General features: G+C 40.7%; 1 protein-coding gene across 3 annotated transcripts in view; it reads right to left on the bottom strand.

Annotated features, from left to right (window-relative positions):
- glo (glorund) overlaps positions 1–24,259 on the bottom strand; it is a 159,929-nt gene that overhangs the window by 66,652 nt on the left and 69,018 nt on the right. For all 3 annotated transcript variants that reach the window (XM_067136772.2, XM_067136774.2, XM_067136773.2), the window contains exon 5: positions 8,846–8,984. In XM_067136772.2, the coding sequence (XP_066992873.1) occupies positions 8,846–8,984 (139 nt within the window). The remainder of the gene's footprint in view (positions 1–8,845; positions 8,985–24,259) is intronic.

Here is a 24,259-nt window from a genome sequence, read left to right on the forward strand (position 1 = left end):
CCAAATTAGGCGGGTCAGAGAAATTACACTGTTGCCAAGGTTATGTAGCAACTGGCGAAGAAATGTCTAACTGAACAATCATTTCGGAACGTGAGGCAGGTTGTTCTCTCTCAAGCTCCTGATGTTACTTAATACAATGTTTCGAAAGAAATTATACTACAAGGTTCAGAAAAGACTTGATTTCAGTGGTGTAACTATTTTCCACATAAACCACTTTAAATAATTATTAAAAATAAAATCTTGAATGAGTAAATTTTAATTCGTAGAATCATGTATTGAAAATTTCAGTAAGCAGTCAAGTTTTTATTTCTTCAGCCAATAAAATTTTGTCTGCAGGAAAAATGGAAAAAATTGCCTACCTACCATTTACTATCCGAATCGTACTTCCGCGAGTCTTGTAGTTTTCCTGGAAAAATGCCCGGAAAGCGATGATGTAAATGACACTAAGACAATTCGGGGCGCGCGCGCCACCACAGGCTGCCGTAAATACTTTCGGATTACATATTAATCTGTATCGGTTTTATTACATTATATCTTAACATTTGAATAACGTATATTGGGCTGAGTAATATAGAAAAAGAACTACTTTGAAGAATAGGTTTACATTACTTTACAATGAATTAAGAATCTATTTCTAGCTAAAAGGCAGTCTTAAGATTTCTTAGTCACTGTCATCTCACTATCTGTCAAGTCGTCATTTACACAGATGAATGACTCCATTGTTTCGTCCCTTATTTCCTTGGCCCAATCATCTGCTTGAAGATTTTCCGCACGATTGAAGCACTTTTCCCAGTCTGCAGCAGTCACATGGATGATGGCTTCTGACGTGAGTTTTTCTACGTCCTTTATTTTGAATGTCTTGTTCCTCTCTGCCACTTCTCTCTTGACTTGAGCCCAAATTATTTCAATTGGGTGGTATTGGCAGAGGTAGGGTGGCAATCTTACTACCTCATGGCCCCAAGAGAGAGCTAATTTATCAAGTTTTCCTTGGAGATGAAAGTATTTTATGGTTGGGTGAATATTCCGCTTCATGAACACATCTCAGGACAGAACAAAAGCTAACATTACACATTGTTGCAGTCAATTCTTGGCTTTTCTTGAAGCTCACAGTCTGCAAAATAAATATGAGTCGGCCAACTTCTGCACGTATTGCAATACATTCACAATTACGGATTTTGTCTGGCTGGCTAAATCCTCCTCCTTTAGCCCTTCCAACCGACGATGCTTCAGAGGAGTTTCTTGTTCGTTTCTCGCACTTCCTTCGTCCTCTTAAGATAATAGACCCGAAGAAACACCAGGCTGAACACATTCACTATCCATCTTTAACTGCACTTATGGTGCGAGCTCAACAGCCGCAAGACGGAATGACTCTCGTAAGGTGGATTGGAGCAGATGGGCTTGAACTAGACAGCACTGCACGATCAGGTTGCCAATCCGTGCTCGGAAGTAAACGACTCTCGCCTTTCCCATATCCGACGACAGCGCAGTTTTCCTCACCCCCCTAATTTGGAGGCCGCGACAATAGGACAATTGCAGATGGACATTATATAATACACATCCTCAAAGCAGGAAAATAATTTATAACATGCTAATATTTAGTGAGGAAGATAAAGGTATAATTTTTCCTGTCCATAAAGGAATTGGATAGGCAACCTGTGCTTAAGAGCGAGAGGACTATCCGAAATATTCTGGAGATTGTGACAAGGCTGAAAAATTAATACAATGTCAAATCCTGAGGGCGTGACAAACACATCCCATGAATATTGATTTAAACAAGTTTGACAAGCCAGTGATTTGCAGATAATTTCTGGAGTTTTATAATGAAAAGAAATCCACCAGTCCTAAAATTATTTAATGTACGGAAGTTTGATTTCCCAGAAACGAAAGGAATTATTACTAATTGTATTTTGAACATTTATTCAATTAATTTATGTATTTTTCATACAGGGTATATTTAAAATGCACCCTTATGAATATCAGAATTATATGATGATTTGTGTGGCTGCCTGACTGTAGGCAAATACTTTTCTTATTTCTTAGTCTGCGCCTTGCAACATCCCTAATTCGTACACATCACACTTCAGGCATGACATAACACCTTAGCTCACATGAACCCTTTAATGATGGCGCTAGAAATGTAAACAAATGCAACTCAAGATCTCATATCAGGAAAGCCATGATTTCTGAAATTGTTAAGGGGGGAGACCTAGCTTAACACAGGGAAAATAGGCCAATATTCATTCAATTGTTATATATGCTACAAACGTAGTTGACAAATGCTGCACATAACCCAGTATTGGCATGCTTCAAAGCAATCAGAAGCAACTTCAATAATGTCAAAATTCTAATTACAACATTTCAAAATAGAATGTTCAAAATTTCCCACCTTTTTAACGGTTTCCTCCATAACTCCCTTACTGTTTCACGGATAATTATGAATTTTTCAGAGTTTTCTCCCACAGTGTTGTACTACAATCTGTACCTCATTCAGATCAACGGGATTGAAATTAGATTTTATATAACATATTTACAAAAAATATTAATATTTTCTAGTGCACGGAATAAAAACACAAGAAAAAATCCGAATTACAGTCTATGTTAATGATAGAGGTTCATTTTGTACTTGGAGGTTTGATACACACTTTAAAAAAGGAAAAGTACAGAAATTCTTATAAACTTGGAATTTATAAGGGAAACAGTGATATATTGTTAAAAAGGTGGGAAATTTTGAACATTTTATTTTAAAATATTAAAATTCTGACATTATTTAAGTTGCTTCTGGTTGCCAGGAAGCATGCCAACACTGGGATATGTGCAGGAATTGTCAACAACAATTGTAGCATATCTAACAATCAAATTAATATTAACCTACTTTTTTCCTTTGTTAAGCTGGGTCTCTCCCCTTAATAAACAATATTTTAAAATCTTATTGAACACTAATCTGTGCGAGCCATTGGAAAAGGTAACCTCTATCACACATTGATATACTTTAATGAAATTAGCATTCATTCGCAACAGCTCTGCTTCAATAAGATTGCCTTTCTATTTCTGCCCTTCGTTTAAGCTGCTCTAAATTGTGGTACACAACATTTAAGCCACCCAGTAAATAAAAGTGGCAGATGCAGACATAACAAATTTGAAGCCTATAAACACTGTACTTTTCATAGACCAATTTCAAGGAATCTACAAGTCATTTGTTGTAAAATTATCTTGAAGATATACACATTGTATAGTTATTGAGAAAATGTAAAAACTGGCCCACGTGTTCAACCTGCAGTTACCTCACACCTCCTGCATGTTTACATAACGCAGTAGAACTCTGAATTTATCAGGGAATTCGTGTGCTGCACAGTCTATTACTCTGCAATCATCGGAGAAAATTCAACTGCAGACCGACAATATCTTTAGCGAAGTTCTCCAACATCCAGTTTAAAGAATAAATCTGAATGTTGAAAACAATGCTACCCAAGGAAAATAAATGCAAATACCTCTTTAGAGAATGTTTACCTCTAATTTGAGTAACATGTTTCCTTTGTCCGAACACAACACACACCCTTAAAAATCTCATGTACGGACGGTTGCTCCAGTTAAGTTTGGACGATTTTGACTTACCTTTTGTTCTAGGCGATTCCTTTTCTGTAGACCCGGTTGTGCTCGACCTGATAGCCGCGGGAACGGACAATTGGCCTCTCAATTTCCAACGTAGAAGACTTCAGCGGAGTAAAGGAAGAGGAATATTGTCCCATAGTTCCTTGAACACTTTCCAGATACTTAATAGTGGTGGGACGTCTAGAAGAAAGCTCTCTTTTCAAGAGACCAAAGGCTCAGAAATGCATCGGCAAGGCATTTGGGGATTTGACAGGGATGTTACTAAATGGTATGACACGGACACCGGTCTCTGGTTTTTCTCTCTTGTAGTAGGTGACTGATAATCTGCGAGTATAACTGGATGCTTTATCAATGAGGATCCCAAAATTTGAAGCATCGTCATTGTACAGCTGATGGATATCTTCGAAAAATAGTGGTGCATGACATTCTTCTGGAAGTAAGTAGCATTGATCTTCACATTTTTCAGCACTCTGAGGATTCTGAGTATCCAAATAAACCAAAGCTTCATGCAGGGTTAAAACCAAATGCCATTTATCCATTCTGTCTGCTTAAGGTCATGTTCATTATTACCTGAGGTAACCCTCCGTAACAGATTTCTTGCAAGAAATGTCAGTCAAATCTCCACCCTACACAATGTTATCAAGTAGGTTCTATAAAAAAAACATGATCAGCATCTAGTGAAAGTTGCTTCTCTTTATAAAAAAAACACCTTGGCTTGGCCTTGGTCCACTACACGCTTGACTCATAATGTAGGACAAATACAGCTCCCTGCGTATATAAATACGGATATTTCATAAAATGGTCTCAGAATCGTAAACTCAATAGCAAATATCAGACTTTTTAGTTCTGTGTTAACGTGCAAGTGAAGTTGTAGATACTGTAGATATTTTACTAGAGATTTCTTCTCTATGCTTGTTAACCTATCCAATCTATTCCGCGATCAGAACACCACTCGAACATAGTCTCACCAGTCAACCCTATGGAAAAATATCACCATTCATGACATGTAACGCTCTCTTGCAACAATCATTCAAATGGGATAGGCAAGGAAAGAGAGGTATCATGATTAATCATCTAGATACACAACTTCAGACTAAATTTATGGAAAGCTGACGAGCAATAATCGGTTGGAGCATAAGGAATTATTTCCTAGATTTTAACAACAGTGTCAAATAATGAAACCAATGAACTTCACCAGATTACACCAGCCATCACCACCCTGGATTTTACGCTCCAGCAAGCCGGGTGCTGGTGTTTAGAAGCCTCTTCCAGTTCGTCCTATCAATCCACAGCTGATGTTCTACCTTTTGCTGCCAATTTACATCACGTTTGGCAAGAACTTTGAAAATTTGCTTTTCTCAACTATTACGATTACACCAGCAACAGACAGAAACTCACGAAATATAGAGAACCACACTAAGACTTGAAATGCACAACGATCCCAGATAGCGGTAGTTAACATTTCACGAGTCTATTCTGCGGAAATCGAAAACAATTCTGTTCATGATCCCTATCCTTACCTCTGCCTTGACCATGTCTAACAAAAATGTTATAAATAGCACGGCTCCGGCTGAAAGCTAGATAAGAGTCCAAGAGTCAATAAGGGACTGAGTTTCCAATACACCTCAAAGAAACTGAAAATAGGTGCAAGAAAGTTCACTCACAAGAATGACTGATTGATGCTTGTTTAAAGGGGCCTAAGATCTAGGTCATCGGCCCCTAATGGTACAAAATGAGACACAATGAAATGGCAAATTAAACACCAAAAATCCACCACTGACCACAGTTCAAAACGTGAGGACGAAGAATGAATGGAAGTGAATTTAAAACCATCAGCGGAACCAACCCACAGTGCCTCACATGCACAGAAGCTGGCGTAAAACAATAATATTACTGACCAAGGGACTGCTTCTATAGATCTACGATTCTTGTAGTCGAAAGGAGTCCAAAATCCAAGTCGTCGGCCCCTCATAATGGTACTTATCGCTAGAAAAGTAGAACCATGGTATTTGTCATGTTGCGGTACTAATCAAGAGTGGCGTAGACCCGCGGTATTCCACACATGGTACTACTCACAGGTAATGAAATTGGCACATGTATTACAGACCTACTGCGTTTCGCAAACTGCGGCGCCATTGACAGGCAACGCAAACCTATGGTGTTCATCGCATAAGTGTACTAACCACAGGAACCCGTACTATCCCGTGGTGTTCCTCATATAGTGGACATTAATCATAGCCAAGCCAGAACCATGGGTTCCGTCATCCCAGGGTGTTGCTCACAGGTACTGTAAAAGCCGCCGAGCTCTTGTTTGCTACTAATCACAAACCTATTTGGTACCGAAGATAGTGGTACTATGCGCAAGGAAAAGGACCCATGGTGTTCACCGCGTGGTGGTACTAATCACAAGGAGTTTCATGGTTCTAATATAATCGCCCCCTTGGTCGCCCCTTACGACAGGCAGGAGATACGGTGAATGTATTCTTCGTCTGCGTCCCCCACCCACAGGGGGTACACAAGAATGATTTGCTCCTCCAGATATGTAAGGATCAGAGGGGTGTGTATGTTTAGTATCCTCCATTTAGCTACATTGTATTCCATTGGTAAAAAAAGGAAATCAGGTGAAGAAACCTAAATACATTGCAGAATATACCAGTTTATAATAGGAGTTGACAGAGCTGATCAGTGCGTTTCCTACTATACAATCTCCCACAAAGGACTGTAGAGTGGAGTAATTTATAATGCTTCACCTGCAAATTCTTCAATGCATATAGTGTAAAATATGCAGAGCACTCAGAAAAAATGACCACTACTTTCTCAAAAACACTACAAGTATTTGTAACTCTGACAATACCGAAGAACCCCAGGATAATGTAACCCAACAAACCACCAGAACTTCATGTGGAAGGACATCGAATGGATTCTTCAGGACTGGGTGGTGACAAAAATAAGTTCACCTTAAAAAGTACTGTTGTAGGGTCTGGAAAGAAGCAGTTCTGCCATAGCCATGCAAAGTGGGCAGTGCTTATGGAAAGTGCAATGAAATAGGCTACTTCTGCACGCGAGGATGCTGCCATGTTTACAATGATCAATGTTGATGAAACCAATTCTTTTTACACTAAGACAATGCTGCATTATGGTAGAAGGCATTCCCCTGCATAGAATGATACCCTGTGCTGTGAGCCATGCTGAAAGTTCACGCTGACAACCAACAGATGGCAAGCAGATGTACATCTAAAACATCGCTGGCCTAGTCTATACACAAACCGGCTTGAACGGTTAATCAAGGTACAGCCCCAGCATTTACCTGGTGTGAGAACGGGGAAACCACGGAACAGTACGTTCAAGGCTGCCGACGGTCAGAATCGAACCCACTATTTCCCAAATGCAGGCTCACAGCCACGCAACCGTCACAGCACAGCAACCTCACTCAGTATGCAAAGATCTCGTCTGCACTGTCTCTATGAATTGCTGTCAACTGTCAGCTGTATTAATTTATATTGAAATCTGAAGTTGGAAACAGACGCTACATCCGTTTCTTCGTAAATTTCCATAGTAGACTGGACCATATATCGAGTATTTGACTTGCGATTCCATCTAGGAGTGTTTGATACAGGCAGAGGTAGTCCAGGTCATTGCCATGTTAAAGATCTCTCGTGGCACACTTAATGGCACCTAACTAAATTAGATTAACTCATCCACGAGAACAGCCGAGTAGAATTCCACCTTCGTCATGAGACAGTAGCACAGCTGGGATGGCAAAATTGGTAGGCAGGCATTGTAGACTACAGAAGGTTGGCAACTCTGTAAATGAGACCGTACTATTATTTCTATTCCAGTGAAGAATGGTTTGAAACAAGGCTTGATAAAGTAGTTTTAAATGGTCTATGTAGTGATCTGTCCTTCCCCGAGAGTGAGAACCATCTAGATCAAGTCTTCCAGTCAATTTCAAGGACATTGTGAAGACATTACATTACCAATGCCTACGCTGATAAATACTTGCAGCAACACTGGTTACGCCTCCAATTACTGACGATATCCCGGCTGTCGAACTGGACGCCCACTAATGCCAATGAGGTAAGTGTGTATCTTGCACTTCTGATATTGATGGGCATTGTTCAGAAGCCTAGTGTGCACGAAGAAGAGACAGAGAAAGGACACCAAGTACCACTGCAAAAATTGCTCAGGACAACCAGGCCTTTGTGTGGACGCGTGCTTTGAAATCTAATCACACAAAGTGTCAGTATTGATGTCCAGCTGTCCAGGGATAACCAGGTTAGAATGTGTTTATATTGTAGTGTAATATGTTACTGTGTGTTTCTTTGATAATTTTTCGTCCACCTGTTTGAAAATTATAGCGGAATTCATTAGACACCGCGCCCAGCATTGGGAGTAGGCTAGATATAAAGCACACTGTGGGTGCAGTATGCAGTTTAACAATGTCACGGTTGAGGGGTTCGGCTGCCTTCACATCAATTTTGGGGATTTGTTTTACTATAACAAGATCTCCATTTGGCTATCCACAGCAGACTTCACATTAATTTAGCTGGCAAAAAACAAATTGGTAACCATCATATCATGATCATATAACAAGGAATGTTTGAGAGGTCTTTTTTCCCTCCCTCCCTCCCTCCAAAAATTCAGATAACTTCTACTGGGTTTCAATCCAAAATCTTAGGATCCCAAGGTCAACATTACCACAAGATATGGCAAAAGAAACGGCTTGTACATACAATAAATATTACACAATTTCTTAAGAATGAGTCACATTCACTTCTATGACCAACAGTTTATCCAAAAATACAGCAACCATCTTGTTGGCACTTGGCAATAACTTCAATAGTATACCATTGCAATAGTCTAACAGGTGTCCCATTCAAATTGACTAACTAAAACTAAGATAAATTCAACATTCTTACCTGTCACACCTACCTTGGAAGTACCTAGTTACGTAACATTGGAATTTACCAAATATAGGGATCTGAATTTCAAATATCTTTAAAGTGAAATATTTTAATAACACAGTTTTAAACAAAATTGATTTTTTGGCCTATTATTAATGTAACCAGTGCAAAATCAGAATTTCAGATCCCTACTCGCACATAATCAGGTACAACTTGCAGGAGATGAAGCGATGAGCAAAGAAAAAAGAGCGAGATGGTATACCGTAGAATAGAGGGTTTGGGTTTCAGCCCACCCGGCCCCTCCCTTCCATTCCACTCCACTCCTTCCCCACCTGTGTCCTATTTTATCCTTGTGTTTCTGCAGAGCTTTCTCTGCCACTTCTTTGTTTAGAAATTGAACGTAAGCCTCCCCAGTACTCCTTCCCGTGTAGTCAGTCGGTAGGGAAATCCCGTTGGGTACTATCTCCAACCCTACCCAACCAATAAACAATATGCCCACAATCAACACACAACAAAAGCACAATAAAAACCCTTATAAATAACAAGCAATAGTAACACAATAAGATTTTGCAAAACATCTGTAAACCATGTTTTCTATTAATAAAAAGAATTCTAGGTATATACACAGTAGAACAAATGTATTTTTCCTCCTTGAAACATAAAATTAGTAACATAGTTCAAAAAATTACCCATTACAATAAGTTAACTAAACCATCAAATCAAAAACCAATAAAGAGTACAGGATCAGATACCACAAACTGGTGTTTTTGAGGAACGTCATTCAATAATCAAATTACATTTCAAGTGGGACAGGGTGGAATCTGTTTCAATACTGTTTGTGCTATATACACAATTCAATGGTGGAGACAAGAACACTGCTGAATTTTTTTGAAAGGTTTCAGGAAATCCAGTTCTCAATGACCTAACAATACAGAATAGCCCAGTCCTCAATTAAAATTCCAGGAACAGGGAATATCAGTTGCTGAAAAGGAACGCGTACTTCCCGTTAGACAATGTAATCCCAGAAGAGTATCGCGATTCAGTATCAATAGTGGAGTAAACATACAGGTATTTCCGAGAAGGGACGAGTGAGTCAGGCCAGGAACCTCCCAGCCGGCCTGCAGGGAGGCATGACCGCCCTTCCGTATCGTGATCTCCATTTAGTTTCCTCATGGATCTTCTCTGTGGTAATGGTGGTGGCGATTGCTGTTTTACGAATATGTACATCTAGGTGAACATCCTCTCTGAACAAATTATTAAGTGGAAACAAATATGAAAATAAATTTAAAATTTAGAAATGAATTGAAAAAGGAAATGATTTTATTAAACCGAGAAGGACACTGAAGACTTGAAGTTTACAAACCAAGGATTAATCCACTCGCGCATAAAGCGAATGACAATATCAGCAGTATTCCCCCCGCATCGGCTATTATGAGTTAGAGGCAAGAGAGATCAGCAAACTCTGTGAGGATGTGGACCACAGTGAATTCCGCACCACAAGAACACACTGGGGTGGGGTTCTTCCCTCTTCCGGAGTAAGTGTGTAGATCTTCGATGACCTATCCTCACCGTACAGCCTCTCCGTGAAATGATATAGATGTTGATTCCCATAGGGGACAGGGTGGAATCTGTTTCAATACCGTTTGTGCTATATACACAACTCAATAGTGGAGACAAGTACACTGCATCATGTTTTTGAATGTTCTCGGTGAAAGCCAGAAAGAGGACAGCCACACGACAGTTGTCTCCTTAACTGCTCTTAACTTGTTAGGAGTTCAGGTAGCTACCACTCTGATACTTAGGACATCAAATGGTTCGATTAGATAAGAACAAATATCTGTAGCAGATATGTTCACAGCTGTAGGTGGTAAAAGAACCACTTCCTTTGCAGCTCCAGCTGCAAGTTAATTTGCCGCAATCCTAACGTGCTTTGGGAGCCATGCGATGTGATTCTGGTGCCATCATGCAACCTGGCTAGGTCATGAATATGCCGTACCAGTGCATGTTGTGAGATATAGATGTCCGTAGATTGCAAAGAACTTAAGTGGGTCCATATGAGAAAGCAGTCTCCAGTATACATGCTAAAAGTCAGATCTTTGTGCTAATATTATCCGGAGCTGAAAGAGCAGAGGTGCCAACCTCTGAAGTTGGTTACCAGTAATCTACCGCCCATCCCAACCCGCCTACGAAAATTTTTGAGTCTAATCCAAAGCATACTCCTCCCTTCTCAATAATGACACTTCCTTTGCCCTTCCTGACAGCAATCTAAATATATCATATTGCACAATAAAATTTGCACATTACCAGTTCTGTGATAAAACATCCTTTGTAGGCTAGCTTGTTTTACACCCATCAGCTACTTTACAGTGTAGGTTTTCTTGAACCAAACCCCACCCCGTGATGGCATTTTTGTCTTCTGAACCATAAGTGATTCCTATGTAGCTGTGCTTACTGGAGCCCTGAATTGCCTGATATTTTTCACCAACACCGAAAACACTTCCTGTGGGAGAGTTGCCGTCAGGTACACTTAATACTGCAAGGTTTTACAGCGGAGAAGAGCAATGAACATAACGCTCAAAAGTCTGTTGATGATGCTTGTAGTAAAGGGGCCTAACATCCAGTAACTATTGAATAAGGATCGTTGCAACTCACAAGCACTGAAACGAGGATTGAGCAGTAATGCTCGAAAGGATTGGACATTTTTCCTTCTTTCCTCCTTTTCGTAGATTTTTATGTCACTTTTCCGCAATAACTTCACCTTTGAAAGTAATGCCGTAGCAGTGAGGTAAAATTCGTAATAGTTGGCACCTCTGAGAGAGCACCCTACATTTCCCCTGATCTTAGAACGGTCTGTAAAGACATGTTGCGCAGCCAGATTAACGTGAACAAAGTCCTGAAAATGCCTCCAATGAACAGTGTTCACCTTGGGTCCATGGATTGGATCTAGCCATACAGTCTCTCATATAAATTCAGACTGAACGCATGGCGTCTGTAATATGCACTGCGGCAGCAGCCTCAGTCGAACTTACGTCTTACGCGGCCACCATGCTTGAAGCGTGTATCTTATATGAAATCTTCCTTATAAAAGATGCTGGAAGAGTCGTCCTTCCTGGGCTATACAGGCATTGTATCTGGCGACCACACTGTGGCTGATGCAACGGAGTTATGCCCCTGTAACGTCGTTTCATTTATAAGGTTTACTTTCATTTCCTTCAAAGTGCGAGGATTTGTTCAATATGCTTTTTCTTTCAGTTTAACCCACAAATAAAAATGGAAACACTGTTAGATCTAAAGAACGAAAAACAAGGGGGAAATAATAATAATAATAATAATAATCGTATGGCCTCAGCTACCGTGTGCAGACATTTCAATTTGACGCCATCTGGCTGTCTGCTTGTCAATTTCGACGTTCCGTTTTACTCTAGGTCCCCACTAGATGGCAGACCGAGTAAACCGAAACTCTCTTGGGCGTCTATGGCTGAGATTTAATGAATTTTGTCGGGTAAACACCAAATGTGTCACCAGAGATCTTTTACATGCCGACATCGTACGACATGGAGTGTCGAATGGACTTTTTTCCGCCCTTCAAAAATCCGACTACCTCTGCCGGGTTTGAACCCGCTATCTTGGGATCCGGAGGCCGACACTCTACCGCTGATCCACAGAGGCAGCTAAGGGGGAAATAGACCAGCACTGATCACTGTCTGCAAACACTAATCATAATGTTATTTGCTTTAAGTCCCACTTAGCGACTTTGAAGATTTCGGAGACGCTGAGGTACGGGAATTCAGTCCTGTGGGAGTTCTTTTACATGCCAGTATGTTTACCGACACAAGGCTGACTTAAGGTTTTCCGGCATTAAAACTGCATCTGCGCAGAAGTTTTCTATTGAGCACTGAGGCAGTAGTTGCCAATTTATTTAGAATTACGTGAATCATCTGGCTCGGGACGGTGGCACTTGGCCAGGAAATTGCTGAACAAATGTATCACGTACCTGTCGAGCCAGCTCGTACTTAAAATAACTTATATACGAAAATGCGGTGTTGCAATGTTAACAGCTGAGATTCAGACTGGCCACTCATGCTTGCTAGGTCGAACATGCAAAGGCTACTTGCAATTTCAAGAATTACACGTGCCTTCCACACTGCAGCTGCCGTAGCGTGGAGTACAAACACACTGCATTCGGTCTGGGTTTATATGAGAGACACACTATATCTGGCCCTGGGCTTTCTGTAGCCGTAAGGCAAAGATTCCAGTACAGCACCAGCAAGATAAAAACCAAGTTAGCCACGGACATGGCGCAAGTTTTAGATGGACAGCAGTAGTTCCGACTGTAGTTGGAGTTGTTCTGGGGTTGCTGTTCAGTGGTCAGTGTTGGCGGTGTAGTGAGTGTATCGTAATGCCGGAGAGGAGTGTAGGTTAGCCCTGCTGTCATTTAGCGATACATGCTGTGTAGATCAGTGTGTGAAGCAGTCACACTAAGTTTACTTAACTGACTGCGATTAATTGGATTCATCTAGAGTCGAACCAAGTCAATGGCAGTCATGTGTTGTGATTGTCAACAGCCCTAAGTTCAGTTGTCTCCGACCGGGCGAACTGGCCGTGCGATAAGGGGCGCGCAGCTGTGAGCTCGCAACGAAACCCACTGTCAGCAGCCCTGAAGATAGTTTTTCGTGGTTTCCCATTTCCACATCAGGCAAATGCTGGGGCTGTACCTTAAGGCCACGGACGCTTCCTTCCCATTCCTAGGCCAATCCTGTCCCATCGCCGTGACTTAAAGCAAATAGGTAGGAAAAACGTTTTCTCCATGCAGCTGCTGTATTAAATGAGCGAACGTGCAAAGCCAAGTGAAATGTGAGTTGTCAATCAGGATTACTGCCACTCCCAGAGAATACCAGCAATCTGAACTACCTTCTGTGCAATCATTTGAGACCCATATATACACAGCAATTACTGGAGTGTGGTTACCATGGTTGAATACTTGTGTATACATATGCATATGTACTAATAAAGTCATTCTATACTAAATCCGATAAAAGAAAGTTTCATTCGTAATAATGGTGTCGGAAGTGTTACTTGGTGGACGCAGCAGTAGGCGCAGATGGAGCTGCTAGTGATTTGACGGCCACTATGGAGCCCGAGTATCACAACATTTAAACAAACGGATTTGACTCTCCAATTTGAATTATTGCAACATCGCCATCCACGAAGGCAACACCCACAGTTTTTGACCCTCTTGTATGCAATATCTCCTGCAAAGCCTTTGAAATGAATCAGCCATTGCAAACTGACAGAAGTGAGAGCAGGATGAAACATGCCAGAGAACTTGCGAAAGTGTATGAAGGATCAAGTGAAAACCAAGAATGCGGACAACAAGGGAAGCTAGAAGACCTACTGCTAGGGAATCAGGTCGCCCTCTCCCTGCATAGCAATGAATTCTGCCAGAAGAAACTCGTCCAACACAGACTGATGGGAGTTACAGTGCGCCGATGAAAGTTCAGTTTCAATCAGTTCTGCTCACGAAGCAGCAAGTTGTGAACCAGATGCTGGAAGAAATGGAGCACCAAGCAACAGAAACCTTGGGAAGCCCTAAGAGCTCCCCAGTAGAGATGGTGAAGGAGGAAGACTGGGTGCTATTCAGTTCTAAGCGAATTTAAGGAGAAAGAATTATGCCAAAGAAAGACAGTTATCTACTACACCGGATTTACAATACTCTTCAATATTAGGATCAAAGTGGTTCTCTACACTGCATCAGAAGAGGGACAAATGGAGATTCATTCTGAAGATCGCGATAAAACTGCATCCTCAGCTGGTCAGGGTCTCAGCAGTTCAAGGCCATGTGAATCACGATGTGCAACACCCCGGCAACTTTCAATTTATGTCGACAGAATAATGCCAGAAAGCTTTGGAACAACTGGAGCAAAGTTTGTGCTGACAAAAATTCCTGTGAATTTTGTAATGGGGGTGTCTTGTCTCAAGTTGTTCACAACAAAGAGAGGGTAGTGAAATACCTCAGCAGTGCCAGGGAGAAATAGGCAACGTCACCTGCAAAAAAAAGTTGCTTTTACATCGCACTGACGAACGTAGGTCGTATGGCGACAATAGGATAGGAAAGAGCAAGAAATGGGCAGGAAGCAGCCATTGCCTTAATTAAGGTACAGCCCCTACATTTGCCTGGTGCAAAAATGGGAAACCATGGAAAACCATCTTCGGAGCTGCCAACAGAGGCGTTCGAACACACAATCTCCCGAATGCGAGCTCACAGCACCGCATAGCCAACTCGCACCGTGTCAACCGCAAAAAAAACCTTTGCCATTGTGAAAACAATTGAGTATTTCTGTATATCTATGGCCAAATGTTCATCAGGACCACCGAGCACATAATATAGAGATGGCGACACATACGGCATTGCAATCACTTGCTGAAGCTAAGTTTTGCATGTATTGCCATATTGGCAAGATCACAAGTGTGTGTTAATTCCTATGAGAACAAGTAATTTCAAAGGCATTTGAGTGATGTTAGCTTAATCACTTCTTTTGAACATTTCTAAGCAATAGAAAAGCATCTTAGTAAGAAAGATACGCACTCAACAATCCGGAACACATTTTAGAATACCAAGACTGAATTAAGCAATCAAATAGCCTAGTACTATATGAATTTATATTTAACTTCTTGCACGTTTTCAAGGTACAGCTATAACTAACGGAACATTTTAACAAAGACATATATTACATGAAAGAAAAATACTGCGGATAGTTCATGAGTATTTACATAAATAGATCATACACACGATACCACACACTGAAGTCATGTCTATAAATAAAACAAAAAGCCATTAACTGAAACTTCCTACATTTCATATACTACATACAAAGCTGTCCACCACACTAACTTGCCACGTCTACTCAACTTTGTTCAATCCTGTATGTCTTGCAGGCCGAGGCCTGCAACCGGAATGTGTTTTGTGGTTAAGTCTAACCACTAGTGGAGACATCCTCTAGGGTCGAACTGAAGGGCCACTCTTGCCACAGAATTGCTGTCTTGACGCAAGACATGACCATACGATTGGAGACTTCTCTCTCACCATCTCTACAACTGCTGCCGCAGCTAGGCTTGGACAGTTACAGGGTCGTGGTGTGTTAGGGCAAGGTTCCATCGGAGAACTTTCATCTCCATGGTGTGAATGATTTGACTTGTTTCCTCGTGACAAGGAGACATTCTTATCCACCGATGGTAGTTGCTCTTGTAGAATAGTTTTGACATGTTCCTCGATATGCATGAGATGCCCTACATCCTGATTCGAATAATTACGCGACTGGGCAAGGTAGATATTGGTTGCTCCTTGTGCCTTATCGCTATGGGGGAGCGCGGAAGAAACCTTCACGTGTGCAGCCACAGAATAAATTTTGCAGTTAAGATTAAGCAGACTGTGAAACAGTAGATTGTGCACATATCTACCGGCTAATTCTTCCACTCCAGAAGTGTTGAAAGATGCTTCTTAAAAGGTCCTTTTCAGGACCATTGTCGATTGCGTCCACAAACATAGAAGGAATGTCGCTTGTAAAAGAAAACTGTTGCAGAATTTATGTAAGAAACATGGCTGTGATGTCCTTTGTGTACAAGAAACCCATTGAGACAATCAGAGCAGGCCAAGAATTTCTGGCATGCGCTTAGTGGTAGAGAGACCAAGTCAACAGCATGGAAGTGCAATATTGGTCAAACCTGGTACACCAGCCCTGTCCACAGATACATCTGAGTGTGCTGATGAACTCCCTACAGTTGAGTTAAATCATTGCACTATTTATTCTATATATAAACCACCCTATTCTGCATTCCATTTCCAGAAACCAAGGAATTTCAACAATCAAGCAGTTCACATTGTATCTGGTGACTAACAGCCAAAGGAACGTTTGGTGATATGAACATGAGAATGAAGATGGAGAGGCTGTGCTGGAAAGGGCTGAGACCCACCAGGCGCTACTGTGACACGGAGCTAAACTACCTCCTTTTAACAGCAGACACTGGCAAACAGGTTATAACCCTGATCTAATTTTTCTTAGCGAAGGAATGGCTCAACAGTGCATAAAGAACATCGGCATCCCTATACCACACACAGCACAGACCCATCGTGTCATATCTGCTGCGGTACGTCCCATGCACGTACCTTTCCGCAGGCGATATAATTTTAAGAAAGTGGACTGGAACAAGTTTGCAGCATATCTGGAAGATGCTCTATCTGATATTAGCATTTCTGTGATAGACAAAAACCTGTCTGTAGATGCAGTGAACAAGAGCTCCAGACAGTTAATTCCCAGAGGTTGTCGAATTATGTTCCTGGTCTCAATCAACATTCCTCAACTCTGCTGGCTGAATACATTGATCTATTCAAGATGAATCCCTTTAATAACACCAATATAAATGGTCCGTTATTGGATATAAATTTTCCAACTGGCGAACAGGCTGTGCAGAAAGGTCGAGAGCTGACAATTTTTGCAGAAGATTTGGATATCTACCTTTGAAGATCTGGACATGTCCCAAATTAGTCAGAAAGCCTGGCGACTCAAAGAGGCTTAGTAATGACTTCACAAATGCACCTGTACACGTCAATTTGTCCCCAGATGCCATTTATCACCTATATCAGATATTTGAGAGGATCCTACCTGAATGGCTCACATCTAAAGTAGATCAACATCTTATTCCAGAACAGACAGACTTTAGATCTGGAACGAATTGCACTGCATCATGGAACTTTGCTCACTAAGCTCTGTAACTTCACCAGAAACTATGGTTCCACGAAGACTGTTGAAACTGTCCTGCAGAACCGCAGGTTCTATGTTGACTTTCAAGAAAAGTACAGTAGGTGAAGGGATCAACTGAATGGACTTCCCCAGGGCAGTGTCCTCTCGCCAATCCTCTAACATCTACACGAATGACCAGCCAAGGCCTTCCTATACAAGAAGCTTCATTTATGCTGATGACCTGGCTTTAGCGGTCCAGTGCGACTACTTTCAAACCTCTGAAGTGCAGCTCTCAAATGTACTTGCTGCAAAACCCTGCCGAGACCCAGGTGTGTGCATTTCATCTTCGAAATCGAGAAGCTACTAGGCAGCTGGGCGTGGGATAGTAAGCAACTGGAGCATTGTTTTACACCAAGTAACCTGGGTGTCGCATTAGATCGGACCTTAACATACGAGAAACACTGCGTTAACTTTGGACAGAGTCTCAACACAAAATAACACCCTCCAGAAACTTGGCTCAAGCCAATCGGAAGTCCACCCAACTGTGACAAGAACCTCAGTTCTTGCTCTCAGTTACTCTGAGGCTGAGTATGCACGTCCTGCCTGGTTTAGCTCAGCCCATACCAAGCGGGTGGATACAGCCCTTAATGAAACATGCAGAATAGTTACTGAATGTCCGAAACCAACTTCTAACTCCCACTGAAAAAACTTTACTCCTTGGCTGGTGATGCTCGTCCAGACATTTGGCGAGAATTGTTTGCAAGGCAAGTGAGGTTGAAGGTGGATCTCAAAAATACTCACCAGTTATTTGGACTCAAGCAAATGGGGAGCCAATCCAACTGTGTTAAACTCAGCTCTGGCTCTTCACTTTCTCTGTGGCTGAGTATGTCCTGCCTGATTCAGCTCAGCCCATAAGAAGCGGGTGGACAAAGCCCTTAATGAAGGATGCAGAAGAGAATGCATTCCAAGAAAAGTTTCCTCAATGCATACCTGCCAACCCTTCCGATTTACCTGGAAACTTTCCGGTTTTTAACTCATCTTCCGATTTTCCAATTTCTATTCACTTCCTCCTATTTTAGACCAATATAATCTCTAGTACGGCGAATACTCTACCCATAGCATAAATGATAAATTCTTATGTGCTTGTGTAATTTACAAAACCTCGTTTTCAAGCATATTTATTTGATGCTTTACTTCTTAATTGTTTCGTCCGTCGCCTTTGTGTATCGCGTTACCCGCTCATCAGGCGGCAGTCGTCCTGCAAGCAAGAGACGCTAGCGCGCCCTAACGACTCAGTTAATCGGAACGAAAGAATGAGTTTATTGGGTTGTTCGCGCTGTTAACATCGTTTCTGTGCGTAGTGTCAGAGTTGTACGTCACGTGTTTTTTCTTGCATTTCTATGCTTTCCACCTCTGTCAAAGTCGTATCTTAATAAGGTATGGGACATATTGAATTGTTTTTTGTACGGCAGTTCCGCATATATAAGTGCATAATTTTAATGAGTTGAATGTTTTTAAGGGGGTTATGTCGGTGACAGTTTCTGGTACAGTAAAACCTCGTTAATTCGAAGTCGTTGGGACTAAAAAATCGGACTTCGAATTACGTGATTTCGAATTAACCGCCAATTCGCAATTCAGAAGTACCAACCCTCGCCGCGCTACAAAATATTCCAAGGCCCGTTACTGCATGCAGTTAACCTTGATTCACAGTTTATACCTTTCAAATGCCATAAAAAAAGAACAATTTCAAAAATGTAACCAAGAAGGTGCATTTACAGTATTCAAATAATGCACTCTGATATCTCACTGGTAAACATAACCTCACGCAACGAAAGAAAGAAAAAAAAAGCACGATTCAAAGACGAGGAGAAATCTATGCTCGCTCCCATGTGCAAGTGCTTTATTAACTGGATTACTATACTGTATGCATTTTAGATGCATTTACACAGAAAGTACCCGATGCCCTTAAAATCAAACTTTCCTATGACTCTATCCTTGTACGATTTCCCGCCATGGCACTTCTCTCGTACTTCAGAAATGTAAACAGTTGCCGCGTCACGAAGTATTGTAAGACCCATTAATACATGCAATCACCTCGATTCACAGTTTAAACCTTTCCAATGCCATGGAAAAACTATTTCCGAAGTGTATCCAACAAAGTGTATTTACAATGTTCAAATAATGCATTTGGATAAATCACTGACAAACATAACCTCACGCAACGAAAGGGAAAAAAAAAATCGCACTATTCAAAGACGAGGATAAATTATGCCGGTTCCTCTGTGCAAATGCATTATTTTTTTGGATTTCTTTACTGTTTGCATTTTTATTATAGATGCTTTGTACTGGCATGGAAAGTGCCCGACGTTAAAACATCGTGGCTTATCGAAGTTTCCTATGACGAGGGGATAAAGTATCTCGCTTCCATGTGCATTGCAACGCACTTTCCCGGCTGGCGATTCTCCTTTAAAACCATTAGACCGTTTGGGCTCGCATTAAAATAAAGCAATGCAGTTTCACCGGCAATGACAATATTGTTCGGTGCCTATGAATTTATTATATTTGCCACGTTTTTTTCGTCAAATGTCGGCATCGCCAGTGTTCGCGGATTCTGTTTTCCCGCACACTGCCTGTTGTGTGATATTACGGCGTTCCTTAAAAGGTTGAACACAAAAGAATTCAGATTTCATTCAACTTAGCAATCATGAAGCGCAGTGTAGATCCACCGAAGTGAGTGTAAGTGCGGAAAGCTACCCCTCCACGTTCCGGAACGTGCGTTCTATTATGACGCGGAGCGGATAAATCTCAAGTTGAAATTACTCTGTAACATACTATTGTTTTAAAACGTAAAGGCAGTTTCGAATTAAAAGTCAATTTCGGTAATGGGGCCCCGACATTGTACTTCGAATTATCCGTATTTCGAATTAAACAATTGAAATAACATGCAAAACTGTATCTCATGTTTCAGGGAACGAGAGCTTCTTCGAATTAGGCGGGATTTTGAATTAACCGATTTTGAATTATCGAGGTTCTACTGTATTTTCTTTTCTCGTTATGACCACAAAATTTAACGAACGTTTTCTCCAATTGTTCAGAGATACCTATAAATATCTGTTCATTTTACCGCCTGATGAAGGAAACTACCGTATTTTCTAACTTAATTAACGCGCTTGCATAATTTATGCATCCCAGTATTTTTGCGTCCAAAGTGGAGAAAAAAAATGCTGATGTATTTGACACATCCACAATTTCGAACATCCATCACGCAGCTCCAGGTGGGTTTCAAAATGAAGTTGTCAACTACTCAAGTAGCAGGGTTCCTATTGCGAAAGCGAGCATTCCAAATACAGTGCAACGTGCTGTTATTAGCCGGTAGGAAATCCCACTACACTAGTTTTATGAGCATTTCAGGCAGGGGACATTTCTGTGATCCCAAAATTGTTTGACAGTCCACAGTATTCGAGTAATACTGCATCATACAAACCAGCGGTGATCACTTACGCCAAAACATGTGGGAATAGGGCTGCAAATATTCAGTGTCCAAATGAAACTTGCGCTACCGCAGTAACAGAAGTGCACTTCAAGCGGCCAACCAATCTCGCAAAGCATTTCGCAGACCGAAAAGCTTCAAGTTTCCGCAAGTAGAGGAGGAAACGTTGGTGAAGCCGTTTCTCACGAAATAAAAATGAGACATAGCCACTACACATTGAATCAGTGTCTCGGATTTGAAGGTTGGCCGAGATTGATTAATTTTAAGAAGAGAAATGGACTTTCCCTTCGACGAAGAACGTTATGCAAAAAAAATGACGAATGATTTCAACAATTTTCAACGCTTTGTGATTGAGAAGCGTAGAGTGAAGGAATATTTGATCTCCCTTACAGGAACTGCAGGTCAGACGCTAATCAGTTTCCATATGCCACAAAGTAGAATAATCGATAAGCCAATTGTGTTTATATTTGTCAAATCTTTTACATCTAAATGAATTGTAAATAATTTGTAAATACCTGAATTCCATGAATAATTTATGCATCTGAAATGTTTGCAATATTTCTCGTCAAAAAAGTGTGTTAATTACGCGAGAAAATACGGTATTATGTACTTTGTTTTGTGTGTTGGTGTGACAAATGTTATTTGTATGTGTCATAAATTAAATGATAGGTACATTTTCTAGTAACCATTTTTATGTTTTCATAGTTTAAAATTTTATATTTAATGGTCAATTCGCATCATAACTGCACATATGTATGCCTTTTATTCTTATTATATTTTCATGGTGAAAAATGTCCAAATACAGTACCCATATTTTACCGTATTTTGTTTTCCTATTTTTTGTGTCACCCACATTTATTATTTTCCTGCATCCACAATCATTTTCCCTTTTCCAATTGAAAAATGAAGCACTGAGGTTTTAATGTAATTTGCATTGTGTTTGAGGCAATTAAAGTGAGAAAGGTTAGACATCTCCTATAGGTCACCTGTGGCAACATCACAGAAATGCATTCAAAACTTGCAGGGAGGTACAGTTTAATGTACAATTTTACTTTTCAAGAGGTAATATGGAACTCTTAGTGAGGGTGGCAAAAGTGCAGTCCAGCAACATTTACCTTTACTACATTTTTGGCAACCGACGTTTCATTTATCTTGGGATAATTTCTCTGCAATAATAGGTCCCATCGACTACAGCCATATAACGACAACTTGTCCCTGTCGTCAGAGGGCGGTCGCATACAAGTGGGAGGGGTTCTGGGGGGAGCATTCTACTATACTTTTGGCCAAATAACTAGAAATAGTGATATTTAGGGGGTTGGATTCATATTGTCCCCTTCAAAGTTGGCCTACAATGAACACCTTATTGTGTGTTAAAATAAGAGGCTATTATTTTATTAGTACGGGTGAAATATTCCCAGTCCTGTGTTACTAAGACGTGTTCGCATGGACGAAACAGGTTTTTACCATTGATGGTTATGAATTTCATGTTTTTGGTCCGTATTGAACTGAGAATAATATATAATAATAATAACGTAAATGTTTCCACCTTTTGAATACAATATATTCACAAAATTACAAAATTATACGGTACTAGTTTCGACCCATCTAGGGGTCATCATCAGCCGTATTGGAGCAAAGATCATTTGTGGCGAAATCAGTCAACTGGTAACTCAGCACTTAAAAGGTTAAAAATCATTGTCCTCACTGGTAAATGATAATTTAATTTTGGAACTATTTTAAAACGTGAAAGCCATGTGGGACAGATTTACGCCACAAATGATCTTTGCTCCAATACGGCTGATGATGACCCCTAGATGGGTCGAAACTAGTACCGTATAATTTTGTAATTTTGTGAATATATTGTATTGAAAAGGTGGAAACATTTACGTTATTATTATTATTATTATTATATATTAGGTTTTTACCAGCCGAGCGAAGTATTTATTTTTCAATCGACCAGTCAGCTGTATCACGTGACCCAGTGGGAACTTTCAAGGTCAACGCAAGGTGCATTGCACGTGTCGAATATTCTAGTAAGAATACTTTCGAGAATTGTAGTAACCTATCAGGTGTGAGACGGCCAATTACGCGACGATATGGAGGCACACCCACCTTGAAGAACGCTTATATACTCACGTTTTCCGAAGAAACACTCTTCTACTTGGGTATTTACGACGCAGGCACTCTGTCACTTTGATAATTGAACTCTGTAATACTTCAATTCTTCGACAGTATAATTCTACTACCCTCCTACAGTATAACATTCTACGAGTCTAGCAGATTTTCGGAGGCTAAGTAACGTACTGTACTTCTATAAAATTCGACGTGTTGTGTGTGGAACACCTACTAAAAATTCTGTGTCAGTTTCAGCCTTCACCGTACCAGAAGAAAGAAGAGGACCGCAACGTGTTCATTGAAGTTTCATCATGATGTTTCAACTACTTGAAGAGGAAACGTACATTATTTCTGGTCTGGACATGGCTGCTGTGATGGTGAACTAAAACGTAGGTAACATCTAAAATGGGGTGATAACGTCGGAAGCAGATGACCAGCAGCATGTTGAGTATTTCCAGATCAACGGCGGAGATCCAGTTTCATCATACATTTAAGTATGAATTTATAATATTGTACCTGTTAATCTCTGTAGAAATAATACTTATTCATTAGTGGTAGTATTTCTATTGGATTTGCATAATTAGCTTATATTTTCATGCTTCCTTCACATGAGTAATGGTAGAGTTGTCACGTTGTGCATGAGTGAATTATTGGATACTATTAGAGTAGTTTGACTGTGTGCGTGTCTTCTATTATTGCTCTAAATGTCCCAACTAATAGTTCAGTGCGACTTAACCCGATGAGTGCTACGCCCGCCTACAGACGGGCGCTGACGCGGCCGGTCCACCAGTGCTACGCCCTCTATAGAGGGTGCGTACGAATTTTCATTTTTGAGTTTTCCGGTTCACTTGGTCGAGGGCGAATTTGATCTCACATGTTCTGCCATTTGTTGGGCATTATGTAGAACTAACTGATCAGAGATTATAGCTTCGGGAAGTAACTTACACAGCTTTTTGTAGACGTCCGTGGAGTTCATGTGATGTAAACAAACATGGCGGAACAACAGTCTAGTTTCTCTTGCCGCGATGTTATTTCGGGTCACAGAATCTTTCAGTTATTAACCACAGCGGAAAGTGATGATGGAGATAATCATTTTAAGGAATTGTTATGCGATTTTTAAAGTGAGAGTGATAGTGAGAGTGCCGAAAATATTGTATGTTAGAAACAGAGCCTCCTTCTAAACTAAAGAAGAAAAACACGGTGAGTAAAAAAGGTATTTTATCTCTTATTTCGTGGCGGATGGATTACCTTTCTTCACCAGAGTTTCAAGTAACTGTGACAGGCTCTGAGGGCCGAGTAATGTTTGATGACAACCTGAAAATCATTGATTTTTTAGAAACTTTTGTGCCAGTGAAGTTGGTGCAGATAGTTGAACAAATCGGCATCACAAACAACCAGTAGAA

This window comes from Anabrus simplex, chromosome 1, assembly GCF_040414725.1.
Source record: "Anabrus simplex isolate iqAnaSimp1 chromosome 1, ASM4041472v1, whole genome shotgun sequence".
In the NCBI taxonomy this organism is placed as follows: Eukaryota; Metazoa; Arthropoda; class Insecta; order Orthoptera; family Tettigoniidae; genus Anabrus; species Anabrus simplex.